Source organism: Acipenser ruthenus, chromosome 31 (genome assembly GCF_902713425.1).
Source record: "Acipenser ruthenus chromosome 31, fAciRut3.2 maternal haplotype, whole genome shotgun sequence".
Classification (NCBI taxonomy): domain Eukaryota; kingdom Metazoa; phylum Chordata; class Actinopteri; order Acipenseriformes; family Acipenseridae; genus Acipenser; species Acipenser ruthenus.
The window spans coordinates 10,042,470-10,058,882 of NC_081219.1; the positions used below are offsets into that span (position 1 = coordinate 10,042,470).

Consider the following 16,413-nt stretch of genomic DNA (forward strand, 5'->3'; position numbering starts at 1 on the left):
AGAACTTGGCAAAACTCCTATGCTCACAATGATCTTATTTTACATCTATAGCTGAGACAGCTGGGAATTCTAAAGCAGAAAGGGATTGTTTTAAACTAAGAGCACATACAGGGGAGTTATGGCTGCATTTGTGAAGTATCTCAAATGTGTACTGCTTTACATAAACTATGTTAACAGTGCACAGGTAATCGGAAAAACGTGTTTTAAATAAAACAATTCACAGAAACAGGAATCCAACTTTCCCACTGGAAAAATGAAATTTATTTTTAAAGGTTCAGCCAGATTCTGCCATCAAATTAAATACAAACAACGTTCTGCAAAATCATCTTTAACATAACCAAATTTGTACTTGTATATAACAGAAAAATCTCTGACTCGCAGGTATTTTTTTTTTTTTTTTTTTTTTTTTGAAGTACAGCAATTGCACTTTAAGAGCTTTGGCGAATTTCAATGACAATTAACAAATTGCACACAGTCTGAATCTGATAGCCTTTCAAACCCAGATAAAACATTACTAGAAGTGCACCAGTAAAGCTTCCCAAAGAGTGACCCTCCAGTGCACATGGTGAGAAACAACAAAGAAACCAGAATGAGTTTTTTTCCTTGCAATATTTACCAAGCCCAAACCCACTCTGCCTCCCGCTGAATCAACATGCTATTCCAGGACTTCCCAGCAGAGGGTGCTACCACAATTTGAGGCATCTTTCTTCTGAAGCATGATAAGTATGGGTAGGGTATTAGTTTCAGGGAGTAGTATTTTAAGGGTTACAATCCATTTACCACTGATTGGCTACAATACCTTTTCACTGAAACAGCTGGTCTATGGTAGGGACCTACAGTAGACATATACTGTATCCTACATCTATACCTCAGGTTTAAGATGCACAGAGGGAAGGTCTACATGTGCAAGCGTTGGAATTGCAGCCAAAGCTTCTGCATTAACTGTATACTGGTCTCCCACAGAAAGGATTTTTGCTATAGTGTCTATACTTGGAGCCTAAAATATGTTGTCTCTTCCAAAAGGTTTAAAGTGCTGTAAACTCTAACCAACAGAAAGTCTTTACTTCAGGATGTTTTCCTAATATTTCATTTCTTGACTGTTTGCTGTTTCCGCTTGGATCAAGTTTTGCCATGCTTACTAACTATTGCATTCTTCTGAAAAGACTGTGTTGAAATGATGGGGAGGGGGGAGAGAAGCACCATTTCCTTGAAGCATTTTCAGAAGCAATGGCAAATAATGATCTGAGCAGAAATAACAGTAATCATACAGACCATGCATGGCAGGATATGTTTTCAACTTTATCATTCCTGCAGGAACGAGACAACATAGAAAATGCATATGAAGTGCAACAACAACAACTGGTGCCCCCTGACTTTTTTTTGATACTGAAACAATTCAATAAAACATTATGGCTGGTTTAAATCGGTACAATATAATTACATTAGCACAGGTTTGACCTGCTTTGTGCACTTTGAAGTCTTTATCTGAGTTGTAGTGTTCAGGATTGAATGGGGGATCTATATTTATCAAGATCTTTGGTTTTCCCCAACCCCCTAAATTCCCTCCCTTCCGATTAATTACACTTATGGTTATTCCAGCTCCAAATCTACCTCTTAAGTAACAAAATACTGGGACAGGCAGCAATGTTTTCTATGACATTCACTTGGCAGCTTTTTTAAATTGAAAAATGTGCAAGCGCATAACAGGGAAATGTTATTCAAGTTTTGGATTGGATTACTGACAGAATGAATGCCAGATCTCCAGGCTCTAGTCCTTAACTGTAACCTCATAAACTGCTTGAACAATTTTAGGACTGCATTACTGAAGCTTGGGAATGGAAGTGAGGCTCTGCGTTGGGAGAGATCTTTACCGCCTCGCCCGACTTTCCCCGGGTATCGGAGCAGTTGAGGGCACTACTCAGTTACTGGACGGGCCGTTCGTCTGGCCAGCTGGTTGAGAAATCTCAGCAAAAGCAGAATTCATGAGCTGGTAGCATGTCTCAGAGAGAGCAGAGACGTCGTCCGAGGTCATGTTCTTTGTTTCAACTTTCGGGAGGATTTTTATAGTGACTGTCCCTGGAAAACATGAATGGGAGCAATATAAAGCTTGCAACAAAACCATGTTAGTAACAGCCATGCATGCACATTGGGGGTAGTGTTATCTTAAAGAGTAAGTAGCTTCAAGGTTTTTTTTTTTTTACTGTCTTCATATCTTTTTTGTGATGATTGGAACCACTGCCAGTCAGTACTGGCTAGATATTTATGTTAGTAAACACCATCTACTTGCAAGAACGATTAACTTGATTAACAGGAGTTCACTAGATGGCGCTGGCATTTACCAACATAAATCCACCCTGTGTCACATATGCCATTTTATTTCAGTAATGGCAACAGGAACCACTCAGAAAGAAAGCAAGCATCAACCACAAATGAAAACGTCATTTAAAAGCTTCTCATAAAAAATGGAAATCCTACCTGATTTAAACTGCTTTTCCTCCGGCGAGTAAAAGTTTTTGTAGGAGGAAAATACGACTGGAATGATGGGGACCTGAAAGAAGGAAGACCATTCCACAGTGATCACAATAAATAAGAAGTTCTAATCATGAACACAACCAAAACGAACTTGAGAACACACAGCTGAGGAATGCACATTCATATTAGTGTTGAAAGTTGGTGGTGTGTATTGTATTCTCACACAGGTTTGGAATCGACTACTAACATTATTTATTACCAGAAATAGCATTCTTCTGTGTGACTAAGTGTATTTCCAGCACTGAACGAACCCCATCACGATCACGGCATCCCATTTTTCCCTAGATACATTACCAGGTGTTGACTTACCAGAGGAAAGTTCTGTCAAGGACATCGCCTGACGTTTACATCGAACTGTCCCATTGCAAATCAAGCACCAAAAAAAGTCATTTCCCAAAGCCCCTGGTTAAAATTAGCTCTGCTCGAGCCTCTCACACAAACATTAGTCTTGGCATCTTCCGTACATGACTCCCTGGTGTAAGCCCCAGGTTTTAACGGAGCTCTCTTTGCAAAACCCACGCATTGAACATTGTTAGTTGCTGCCTGCACTTAGTCAGAGCCAGTTCTCAAGCCCCGGGGTCAACAGATGCTCTTGTGAAACTCAGGTTCATTTAGCCAAAGAGCCAGATGAAGAACCCCTGACTCCTCAGAGGGGTTAATGGAGACCGAACAAGCCATTTTTAATCATCTCCGCATTAATTGAGTGGCCTCAGGACCTTGAAGTCCCAGAAGTACTGTACAAACCAAACACACCATTACCTGAGAATCACAGTAAGAGTCCCAGGACCCTAAGAACTGTGGTAATGAAAACTCTCTTCAGGTACAGTAACAGCCTTTGCATGCAGATCTGTGCAAAACGTCAAGGCGAGTCATTGATTTGTGTGTGGATACTCTGCAAAACTGTGTTCCCTATTTCCATTTTCAATTATGCTCTTTCATAGAGTTACACTGGGTTTAGAAGACGGCATCTAGGAGTGGTATATGAAACTACTCTAGACTCATGTTTCTGTTGCAGTCCACAGTTTTCTTTAAAAATGAATGAATAGCATTATGTTTCTTGGCTTGAAACAGATTTTATGCCTTTTAATGACAATTTTCTTTAAATCACATTTTTCATACTACTACTCAGTGATGTTCTATTCGTTACTGGGGTTGATGTAATGTAACTACGTTGCAAATGCAAACGCAGAAGCTGGGAAACACCACAACAGCTTCCCATGCAAAGCTCAGTGTAACGTTTAACCTGGCATAGCCATGTTGCAGTTTAATTATTGTGTTGACCAGGCTTGAAAGGGTTAACAAAGGCTCTCTCAAGGTTTTTTTCAGGATCAGCAACAAGCTGAGCTAGCTTCCCTGGAGTACAGATAAATATAGCTTTCACATCCTTCTCCATTTTGAAAACTGCACTGACAGAGAAAGTAGTCCATCTTTATGCATTTTCCCCTGACAGTAACATTTAATAACTTTGAAATTGAACACAGTAGCCTTCCAGTCGGCCGTGTCGTGACCACAACTGTGATCCTTTTGTACTTTTAATACACAAATAGAACATATTAAAAAAAAAAACAACAATAGTGAAACAACTTTCCTGGAAGGTTATATGTGAATAGACCCAAGCCCACCCTTGCGAGTTTCCCCCTCCTGCCTTTTACAATGGTTCAATATTCAGCCTGGAGTAGAAGAATCTTTTATAAATAGGCTCAACTTATTTCTGCATAGACACACTCATGTGTGTTCACAGATCACACTGCTAAGCTGCTGCAGGCAGAAACAATTCAGTTTACAACCAAACACGTGTGAAGGCTAACCAAACCACAAACACAACAACCGCTGTTCTGGTTCAGTTTGCCAATGCAACAAGGAGGCAGTTTAAACCACAAAAAGCTGATTTTTACAAAATGACACAGCTGCTCTTTGAACTAGAAATGTGAGTTTTTCTGTGTCCCAACACATTTCACCCCTCTGTGCCACCCACACCCCTATGAGGTCTGACTAACGGGACACCCTGTATACTGTAAACACACTGCCTAATTTTAGTTTTATGGTTTCATTACTTTGCAAGACTTGGGTAAATACTCTTCCTCAATCACTTTTGAATTTAAATGCACTACAGAACGCATTTTATACTGCAGTTTGCAAAACAAAACGTTATCAATAAACAACCGTTGATGGATAAGGTTTAAACATTTACACTACAGACTGTATTCAAATTCCGTGTACAGCCTTGATTCATACCCTTGTTTTAAAACGACAGCAAGTATCAAATCTTCTGCACACTTTTAAATGGCTTCAAAAAATTGGTACTCAGCAAAAAATGTATTTTTAGGAAACAAAGATTCAGTCCATGCTGAAACGGGAATAGCTGGAATGAAAACCTCATTGCTATTCATTTGTGGCGCAGCTGCTTTTGCTGCCCCCCTGGGTCTCTTTCCTGAATGAGGAGTGAGTGCCACATCACTGCAGTGGAATGTGCTTGAACTTTCCAAACCAGCTCCTCAGAAACACACTCTCTCATGTCTCTGACAGTCCAGGCAATCCGATACAATGTGCTTATACCTGGTCTCTTCCTAGACAGAGTTACTGAACACACTGCTTTCTGTCAAGTTTCCTCCTTTCCACAAACCTGGGTTCAACGCGAGTTCAGCTAAAACGGTTGAGCTACAGTATCATATAGCACAGGACTACGCTAACACACGAGTGCTTGAACACAGCTAAATTAAATAATGCAATCAATAAATAATAACACTGCAACAGCTATTTCTAAATTAACTTTGTATTTGTTTTCTGGAGCAGCTTACAGCAGGCCTGTGGTTCAGCCTGAGTAAATATTCAGTGTTTCAGTTGTGGTTGCATATAGTGCACTATGCAGAGAATCAGGTTAGAAATATGTATTTCATGTAGGACAATTGCATGCAAGTTGGTCCCTAAAGCTGCAGTCACTGCAGCCAGGGTTTTGAAGCTGACATTAGACTGTTCTACTCTGCAGTGCTGAACATAAGCACTCTGGCACCCCCTAGTGGTTCAGAACCACAGTACAATATAAGCTGCCTAAAGCAGACTCACCTGGACCTGAACTGCCAGGTGGAAGGCTCCTTTCTTGAAGGGCAGGAGGTCTCCCTTCTGGTTCCTCGTGCCCTCTGGAAACACCCAGACACGGATCTGAAGGAAAACAAAGGGCAGGTTCAAATGAAACACTCAGAAAGCGCTGCATTCCATGTGCAAGACAGAATCCTGCTCTCCTGCTAGTGCCATTGACAGTGCTTTTCATAAGCCTCACTGTGTTGTACACATGAGTGGCACACACAGATACTCCCAGTTTCTACTCTCTACACAGATACGACTGAACTAAACTACACTAAAGTGGAGCATGGACCTGCTCAAACTGGACTTCCCTGCACCAAGGGCTCGGTTTGGAACAACACAAAAGCATTTTCTGAGAGAAATAAAACTAGCATTAAAATGATTTCATTCCTCGTTTTGTCTTTGCACTCGCTTCAAAATAGGGTCTCCAAACACAGGGTATCGCATACAAAGTTTTAGGATTCTGTATCTGGCACACTGGCATTTTTTTTTTTTAACACCCACTATTCTTCTGTACACTATTTGCAGCACTTCTGTAAAAAGGAGAGTGCAGATCAGGCAAATAGGTCCCACCACAGGGACAATACCTCCCAACTAAAAGTGCTGTACCTGGTCCTTCTGCATCGTCTGTGCTACATCTGCCATGACACTTTTGGCATCGCTGGTCTTCTTGCGGTTGATGAAGACAACCCCTCCAATCCAGCTGGTCAAGCCCACAGTGCCAACGTAGACCACTTCCTTCCTGGCTATGGGAGTGCAGCGGTCAGGTAGGATCTCCATCATTCCTTCAAACAAAACAAGGCAAAAAAACACAATCCTTCTGAGATGGAAATAAGACTGCTATTGCAGATCATTTTCACCCATTCTAGGTTTGAATACAAGGTTGATTATCCACAGTGGATCGGTAACAAGCTCAGGTGAGTCTTATTAAACTCATAGTAAAACCAGGAATGGATCAAATTACTATGCAATGCGAGTTATTTCCATCCCTGTCCTTTAGCCCTGTATTGTCAACATTTAATCCCAGTAAAAAAAGAAAAAAACATTTTTGTTACCAAAAACAAAGCATGCCTAGGAGCATAACAGAGATGGAAATATGACTCCTATTGCATAGCAGTGTCACCCATTCCAGGTTTTATTACGAGCTTGATTAGCCACAGTACAAAATAAAAAAAACTCAGGTGTGTCTTACTAAACTCATAGTAAAACCAAACCTAGATAATACAGTTGTGTCAGGAGTAAAACCAACATCTCACAGCAATGGGTCTTTATCATCCGAAAACCAATAAATCACATGACCACAATATGGCAGTTGTCTTAGGCCACAGGTCAAAGTGAACGGTATCGTTCAATGTTGCCCATGTCAGTATCTCACGTACATTTTCTGTTAGAAATCTGAAAGCAGGTTTCTGGGTTTGGAGCTGAATACTCTTGTGACTGCTCGTGAGAATTATTTTAGGAATCTCATCTCCTCGTTAGACGCCGCTGCACTAGAGAGACTCACCCTGAATAGCAATAGGAGAGGGTCACTGCTGCATACTATCACAGAGCTGTCAGAACTGGTCCTTACCCACTGCTTCCTTCAGCCACTCAAGGTATGTTTATAAAGACTCAAAGCTATGGTATCCTCTTCCAACTGCCAGTTTCACCTTCTACCGTATATGTTTACAATGACAGGGTAGGTGGGGATGGAAGGTCACGCTGTAATGTGATTTGAATGGGATGAGGGCCAGCACTTTCTCCAGCAAGCCAAGTATAGCAGATAAAGGCTATGTACACACGGAGGCTAAATGCGATTGTGAGTTCACCTTTTGTATACACACACAGTTCGAGGTGCACAGGCCAGCGATAACCGCACTAGCCTCCATGTTGTCACACAAAACCTCACGATCAGCATGTAACGATGACCCGAGTCCCAGCATTTGAGTTCTTAGGTTCTCATCTTAATTAACAAGGGAAAACAGGCCTACCATGATTTTTTGAAAATTGATCCACTGATCAAAATGTTGATTTAAAAAACATTCATAAAGGGATCTGTAAGGTTAATAACACAAAATTACTTTTAACCCACATTTCACAAAATCCTTATCAGGGTAACCATAAAAATGCATTGCTATTGCACTGAGTCATGAACACATTGCTGCATTGCTGTAACTCCTCAGAACGTTTTACTGCTTCAAGGCAGCTGAGCCCTGCAGCTCTCAAAGGAACGCGACATCTCTGCTTCTTAACCCTGGTCAGGCCATCAGTCTTGATTATCTCTTATCTACCACAACATGCAGCTTGACCTGGCAGACACACAATCGTGACAGATAATTGTTTGCATGTATTGGCAGTCTGGAATTCACTTTCCACAGCAAAACAGCTGCAGTAAAAAGGTACACGGACAAGGTGTGGGCGACCCTAATAGGTGTGGACCAACATGAGCACTTTACTCATTTTTCAAAGGTCTTTGGATTAGATATTAAAAGCTTAAGTGATACACCTTTAAAAATTACTTATGACTGCCGAACAGCCAGTGAAGCTGCGGTTATGACTTCTGACAGCTCGACAAAGCAGCATTCCCTCAGCACTTCGCTATTGTAAAGCACTGAACAGCTGTTATTGTAAGGAGCTTCTGTTTTGCAGCAGGGTCTATGGGGAGGTCCCTCAAAACAATGCAGTAAATGTTCCCAGGGAGGACAGAAGGCTTTAAATAGATAACTGATTAGGAATCCTTCCACTTGTTAATCTGGACCAAAGCCCATATACCAACAATCTGTACAAAGTCTGTTCTGCTCTGTGCAAAACCCTCCGACTCAAACACCAGGTATACACGAATCCTGCTACAGAAACTGGACAAAAAAAAAAAAAAAAAGATTAAATGATCCATAATATCACGATAACCGATTTTAATTCCAACCCTAACACTCTTGAGTGTGAATCCGTGCAGTCCTGGCTGCCCATGTTCACCCTACACTGAACTGACTGTGTTATTACACAAATCCAAATTAACATTTACAAAGTTGTTTTTGTCATAGTCTCTAGTTATGAGTACGGTGCCAGAATTGTGTAAGCAGCACAGTGTTCTGCTAGGCTCTCTTATGAGATGATCTTTAGTCGGCATATGTGACATGAAAAACTTATTCAGCCAAATATGAACACAAATATAAGAGCTAAATGAAGATTTGAAAAGTGGTCTTGTGATGCAAAACTTTGTAGCCACGACCTTGAAGAATACTCTTTGTAGTCAGTTTAAATGACTTATTTCTTCATTTCAAATGACTAGTCAATGTTCAGAAACTATGGGACCACAGAAGGTAGAAATTATTGCATACAAACTATTCACAATATAGAAATAAGGAGCAGCGAAACAGTAACCACAAGTTTTGCAAGTTGAAGTTGCATCCGTGTCTCAACGCAGCAAACTGTGCCAGTTCAAAAAAAAACTTAAGTACTTGCAGTGAGAGATTCAACCGTTTTCGTTCACACTGTTCCAGTACACAAAAACAAAACAGCAAAATAAAACAGAGGAGTGCTGTTTGCCATCTCATATTAAACACTGTGTCTGATTAGTACAATATCCTTTCCTTTGACGTTGCTGAACTATCATAGTATTTACTTTAAGTGCACTGCACAGCTGTAGATTTTATAAACAGTATGTACTAAACACACAGTAATGAAATGAATTAAACCACAAGGACCAGAAAGCATTTCAACTATGTAATGGCTGGCTTGCGGTTCTTTACCAACTAGAAAGAAACAACTTGGTTCTGTACATTCAAAATCAGATCTACCTATCTATCTATCTATCTATCTATCTATAAACAGACTAGTATAGAATAAGTAAAGGCAATGAGATGTTTAATAAAGTTAATGAGTGGTATTTAAGGTCTAGATGTCATTAGGTAAGCAATGTCTCAACCCCTGCATCTCAGGATACAAATCAGTTCAGCAATCGATCCCATCACCATCAGATTTGCATACATGTCAGTTCATGGATACATAGATATTACTGTAGAGCGACCTACCAAGGATGTCCAGGGTACTCTGGTGATTGCATAGGATGACATAGGGCCCTTCAGTCTGGAAGTGCTCCAGTCCACTCACTTTGTATCTCACTCCCAGAAAGTACTTGACATGCCAGCAAAAAGCTCGGACAATCCTGCAAGAGAGGCAAGAGAAAACTAAAAAACAAGCCTCTTCACATGGCACAATGAAACCCAGGTGAGGTTAAGACAGTCACAGGCTCCCCCCACTGTTCATGCAGAAAGTATTGCCAGTGTCATGTTGACCCAATAGGATGAAAACAATCTGGCATGCTGGTACCTCTTAAAAAAACCCCACCACTGGATTGCCGGAATAAAAACAGCACATTTCTCAATTTCCTGTTGGCAACACAGCCTGTCAGTTCAAAAGGTCGGGCCTTCACAACTGGCCAACTGGGCAGCAACTGGACCTTTTTCCGGACTGTTGGTCTTAAACAGCCAATAAGCAGGCAGAACCCCGGTGGCCAGATAACACTTACTTGAATAACACTGGCCAAGTGACAAAACAAAACAGAAAAAGGACTGTTGCAACATGTCTCCATGGAATGGAGTAGCAAGGCCTAGCAGTAATGGCTGAGTTCTGGTAGTTCAAAGACTTGCTGCATGACTTACTGAGGCAAAGTTAACATGAATAAGCCACATCTTCTAAGATTGTGCTCCAACCCTTTTCCTCTGAATTTCATACAAACAAACCTTTCATGTTATCAAACGTAGGTACAATTTGGGAGGAGCCCTGCTGTTTACATTAGCATTCTCTAACAGATTAGCATTTTGTTTTTACTTTGCACTGGCTCCGAATCTTAGTGACTATAGTTGGTGTTAAGCGTGGAATGCTTCTTTCAAATGGTAAAACAATTATTCATTCAGCGTCCGCTGATCAGCAGGCCTACATTATTATAAAGATATTTTGTTGCTGAATACTAGTGTAGATGTTGCTTAGCCTTTAACTTGAAAATAATCTGAAGTTCAATGTCACGAACCCAGCCTCCTAGTAACCACTCCCATTGTGTGCAATGCTCTTCTGCCCTGTTATCCCCTGCTCACTAGCTCTGGTACTTATACAGGGGTTGCATTTTGATCATTTCTAGAGATTTCTTGGCGGAATGTCAAAAATGTTTGAAATAACTTACAGTAATTCAGAGATCTTTCAGTTATTCTCAGTAAAGACATAAGTCATCAGTTTTAAAATGTTGTAGGAGAAGAGACGATTACAAACTAGTCATACTAACTCAGAGCAACCACGCTGTAATTGATAGTCAAATCTATACGCCAAGCAATTTATTAAAAATAAACTCCCATGTGTACTGCTGGAATTCAAAATCGAATAGCAAAACTGACTGTACATTTACCTGTAGTTTGCCCTACTCCTAAAGAAAAGTGAGAAAAACACGTGATTATATGAGATGTAAACTCGTCAACTCTCATACCCACACACACTAGAGTGTCATACATGTTTGTATTAAATACTAATTGAAAAACCGTGAATATATATACTTTACATTACAAATTAATTTAGTTTTTATATATATATATATATATATATAACTATTTGTATTGTATTTTTATTAATAAATATTGACATTCCAGTTATTGTGGACTTAAAATGCAGGCAATTTCTGTGTTATTGTACCACTTTTGTATGAATTGCTGTATTTACAAAAACTGGTAAAGTGAGAATACATCAAACTCACGTTCACTTTTAAAACAACTTACGTACACAGACGTTTCTACGTAGATGTGCGAACCGGTTACTTTGAAACCGGGTACCCTGTTCCTGCTTTGGAACCGACGAACCGGATACAATCATCAAGGATCCGGTTCCAGCGAGTACTATTAGATTTTTAATAAAACCGATTATTAAAAAAAAATAAAAACCATTACAATTATCAAAGCCTTTTAATTTCTGAGAAAAATACATTTGATAACTATAATTGACACGTTTATACTTCGAAAGAAAAAAAAACAAACAACACGCATTTATCTAAACTATATATTTTCGTTTTGTTGTGTTTATTTTGGGCTACTGTCTGATCGCGGTTGTTATGAGTTTATTTTGACTTATTTTTTGCTCTCTGATTGTAGCGGTATTTCTAACGGCTTTCATGCTGACGTTGAACCTGTAGGAATAGCGTTGTTTACATGTACTGTACATGGATACCATCCTCATCCGCCTGCTCACATATTGACATACAGGAACCGAAATCCGACATAAAATACCCGGTTCCAATGACATATACTGGTTAGGACCCTATCCCCAAAAATCTACTTAAATGCACATCATCAGTCTTACGTCCAGGCAGCGCCTTATCTCCTTGTTTCCAGTAACAACACACGCAGGCGCAAAAAGAATACATCGGTGCCGCGCCTTTAACTCTTTTTTCATGATCCATCTTGTTTAGATTATAGTATTGTTAGTTTTGATTTGGTTACAGTAGAAGCACATTCTGAAAACTCACCTCATGTTTTCAATGTCCCTACCCCTGCATCTCAGGATACAAATCGGCAGTGCAATCGATGCCATCACCATCATATGTGCTACGTAAAAAATATTCTTAAAATAATATGTAAACACTCTACTTGTAAGAAGTAGAACCGGAATCAAAAGCAGCATTATGAGTAATAACATCACGAACGACATTGTTCTGTCAACCGGACGACACAGCTCTGTCCGTATAGTGTGCGTCCCTCAACCAAGCACTGGCTAGTAATCACAACTTCCTACATACAACTTCACGGGAACTTTTTTAAATCAGTAATTTCCGCTCCTTAAAGCGAAAGTACCTACAAGCTGACACCACGAAAATACACCGATTGCGTGGCGGATTTCCTCCCTTGTTTTATACCGCTGTGTTGGCTACTCTGTTGTGACAGAGTACTGTCCATTTCCCCAATTAATGTAATGCATATTATTATTATTATTATTATTATTATTATTATTATTATTATTATTATTATTATTATTATTATTATTATATCACAACACATATATTATTATAATATAGGTACGAGTCTTTAGTTTTCCCAGCATTTATTTATATTGTATGTTTATTTTTAATGAATAAGTACCTGTAGGTATATGGACGCTTGTGTGATCAGTCATGCTCCTGTTGTAAAACCTCTTGGAGTCCAGTTGAAACACTTGTGAAAGCAACTTTGCTGTACTGTAAATGGAACTTGATATAATTATCAGTGTTGCCTCTGATTGTTTTAAGTTAACAGGAATATGCAATTATCATGTGTGTAATTAATTGGAATACCCTGTACCTCTAAAATGAACCTACAGTAATATTATATTGGCACACAGAGGCTGAATTGTAAATGTTTTTTCTTCATTTTCTAGAATATGAACTGACTGGCACAACACTTAAACACTGCTCTTACAACTAAATTAACTTCCTCTGCAACAAGTATTAGGCCCCTACTGTGCCTCTCACTCAATTGCATGCAGCACAGTTTGTGGGCCACGGAGCCCTAATACCAGCTGCACACGAAAATAATGTTGTGGCAGTTAAATAAATCTACAGTATGGACAAATTCTATTGAAACTAGTGGTCGCAGCTGCCAACAGGCATGCCACAGCAAAAAAAAAAAAAAACTGTAGAAAATCCTCGAAAATTAAAAACCTCTTATCTGGCAACACTGATTACTATGGCTCCTTTAAGAACCTTTGTCAGGTGATCTCTCACTGGTCCCGCCCACTAGTTGAGACACAGCATTACTATCTCTCCACGTCGCATGGAATTCACAGGCGAGCTATTTTGAATGTAACTGTACTCACTGTCCTCTGGGTTGTATATGTTATACTGTATTGTTGTGAGCACTGGCGCTGGATAGTCTGTTCCTTGCAGCACATGGAACTGCAGAGGGAAAGGAAGACTGATCTCTGTATATAGATAGTACTGTATGTGCTGCATCAGCTGGCTGTTTTGTAGTCAGTATGTACCAGTCTTAATTGAATCAGTATAATATATATCTTTTTAGTAGAAGGGTAAGTAAAGTAATATGCATGTATGGAATAAGTGGGTAAAAGGTCGTGATCATGTTTAGATAATGACACACCACCATTGACTCAAAGCGTCATGATTCAACACAAGTGTGCCAAAGGGGACGTGTCATAGCGTCCAGCACTGTGTTCGTTTCCTGATCCTTGCTCTCGAAATATCACGAGGGCAGCTATACCAAACATTTCAATATAGCTCCTTTCAGGAAATCCTCCCTTGTGCTTCCTGAGGTCATTAAACTGTATCAGTATGCTCTGAAAAAAAAAAAAAAAAAAAGTGTGTGTAATAGTCTTCTTTGTTTTTGTTATTTATAATAATTTGCTAAGTCGTGGGTAGGGTGTCTCTGGTCATAGCAGGAGTCATGTTTGAGCAGCCAGAGACCAAACTGCACAAGATGAGATCTCTTATAGACAATAAGAGACACCCTAGACACAACATATTAATAGTATTATGTGTGTTCATTCCCAGCCCTGGGATTGTGCATACGGTTTGGCAAATGTATTGTGCTAAATGCAGGATTCGTGTAGAATTAAGAGACCCATTTCATTAGCTTTGTGTGCACTTTCAAATGCTTTAAAGCACCAGAACAGAAGAGTGGGCTGGCAACATCTGATGCCAGGTCAAAGGGCTTTGAGCTGTTCAGAGTACATGCTTCCTTGCAAGCACACTGACACAGAATGGTGTGATTAGGATTATTGGGAGCAATTCACTGAGTCTGTCATTCAGAAGGTCGACAGGCCAGTCAACAGACTAAACTCCAAAGATCCATTTGGCTCAAAAACAGATTTGGCACAGAGAGTGACTAGACCAAAACTGGTCTGCCAATAAGGAGCGTTTTCTGGTTTAATGACGGGTGAATTATATGAGTCATCATTTACTATACAATTGAACCTGTAGACTCCGTAGTCAGTAGACACCACAGTTTTAAGCACGGCTGCAGGGACTATCCAATAACAGACCTTTGTTTTTTAATGTCTCCTTCAATAGGATAATTCAGGACTCTTAGAATGTTTATGTATACCGCACATCAAAAGAAACGTATCACTATTATAACACATTTATTGGTTTCTTTTCAATCACTCGATCATTCATCTTTGACCATGATATGCTTGAGTGATTATGACTGAAGCATATACACTTAATCACCTAATTAGTGAGACAGTTGACTGGACACTGGATATGGAGTGATTTCAGCTGTTGAATTGCAAGCTTGAATAAAAGCAATAAAGAAAATCACAGAAAAAAAAAACAATATGCCACGTCTGTCAAGAGAGCAGCACCTTCGTGCAATCGGCATGTTGGAGGCTGGACTAGGGCAGCATACTGTGGCTCGCAGTCTTGGGTGCTCAGAGCCAGAAATTTCAAACCTGGCGAGACGGTATAACCAGAGTTGTGACCAAGAGTCACAACCAGGAGTCACAACACCTGCCCAAGATCGACAGATCATTTTGCAGCATCTTTGTGATTGTGATTGTTAATCGGCACAATACAAAGTCACAGCACCTGCTCTAAAACAGATTTTGTCATTTTTTCGATCACATCTAGTGAATTGTATCCAAATATAAGTGCTAAGTTTCTTTTGATGCTCAAATATAAGTGCTCAGTTTCTTTTGATGCTTGGTATATTTCAGCTCTTCTCTTTTGAATGACTATGCAGTCTGGCAGTGAGCATGCTCAGAACGCAAGAGTGTAACGTAAGAGATGAACTCTGGAAGTGGAAACCTTTTCCGATGTGTGAAGGAATTAAAAACTGATATATTATGCTATCTTCAAGGACCCTGCTCTCATGTGTGATGGACCCTCTCCTGATGCCTGGACCAAGATTTTCATTCCAAATATCTGTGTCATTGCTGTTGCAAGCACACCACAATGATCTACTTTAATTCAGAATATTGAAAATTGATAACTCAAGATAATGTTCTAATTATACATCAAAGAGAGCACTGGGGGATTCTTATACTCTGGAGCAGAACGGAGAAGGTAATTGGTGTAAAAAAAAGAGATTGGAAATGATAATCTGAATTAAAAGTGGTATAGCCTTCAAACAGGATCATCTAATTAATTGATAATTGCCTGTTGATGATACAGGCATGTGGTGCATTCATTTGAACATTGTTAAAAACAGACAGCTGTGAATTTAATGTTTGCTCTGCAGGGATCATCAGCATTTGCAGTCAGACAGTAGGGGGCACTATAACTGTTTGCATAAGCCGCACACCTGTGCACTTTCCCTCAATTATTGCAGCAGTGTTACTTTACAAAAGTTATTATTATTATTATTATTTATTTCTTAGCAGACGCCCTTATCCAGGGCGACTTACAATTGTTACAAGATATCACATTATACATTATTTCACATTATACAGATATCACATTATTTTTACATACAATTACCCATTTATACAGTTGGGTTTTTACTGGCGCAATCTAGGTAAAGTACCTTGCTCAAGGGTACAACAGCAGTGTCCCCCACTGGGGATTGAACCCACAAACCTCTGGTCAAGAGTCCAGAGCCCTAACCACTACTCCACACTGCTGCCCGAAGTTAATCTGACCAAAGGGTTTGCCCTAATCTTTCAGTACAGGCATAGCATGGGCTTGTCTGATCTAGACTGTGTCTGTGTCATATACTATGCCTGTATGTCTATGACAACTAGTGCAGAAGAGCAGCATCTGTAGTCAGGTGAAATCACCTTAACACAGCCAACTAGAATTCTCTGTTTAATGGCATACAGTGACCCTCTGGACTGTATTGAGACCTACCTTTAAAT

At 39.8% G+C, this 16,413-nt stretch overlaps 1 protein-coding gene across 1 annotated transcript; it reads right to left on the reverse strand.

The window, feature by feature from the left end:
* Window positions 1–232: 232 nt before the first annotated feature.
* LOC117396886 (1-acyl-sn-glycerol-3-phosphate acyltransferase alpha-like) lies at window positions 233–12,406 on the reverse strand. The gene is made up of 6 exons (XM_033995177.3): window positions 12,098–12,406; window positions 9,624–9,757; window positions 6,223–6,398; window positions 5,596–5,691; window positions 2,476–2,548; window positions 233–2,076 (listed from the first exon to the last, which is right to left on the reverse strand). Exons 1-6 carry the CDS (start codon window positions 12,277–12,279, stop codon window positions 1,919–1,921), a joined length of 819 nt encoding a protein of 272 aa, XP_033851068.3. The 5' UTR covers window positions 12,280–12,406; the 3' UTR covers window positions 233–1,918.
* Window positions 12,407–16,413: the final 4,007 nt, after the last annotated feature.

Excerpts from the sequence above, each read along its gene's own strand:
- LOC117396886 (XM_033995177.3), bottom strand. The coding sequence starts at position 12,279 with ATGTCGTTCGTGATGTTATTACTCATAATGCTGCTTTTGATTCCGGTT. Across the intron at positions 9,758-12,097 it reads AGGGACATTGAAAACATGAG|GATTGTCCGAGCTTTTTGCT; the intron begins GTGAGTTTTCAG and ends CCTCTCTTGCAG. Across the intron at positions 2,549-5,595 it reads ACCTGGCAGTTCAGGTCCAG|GTCCCCATCATTCCAGTCGT; the intron begins GTGAGTCTGCTT and ends TCCTTCTTTCAG.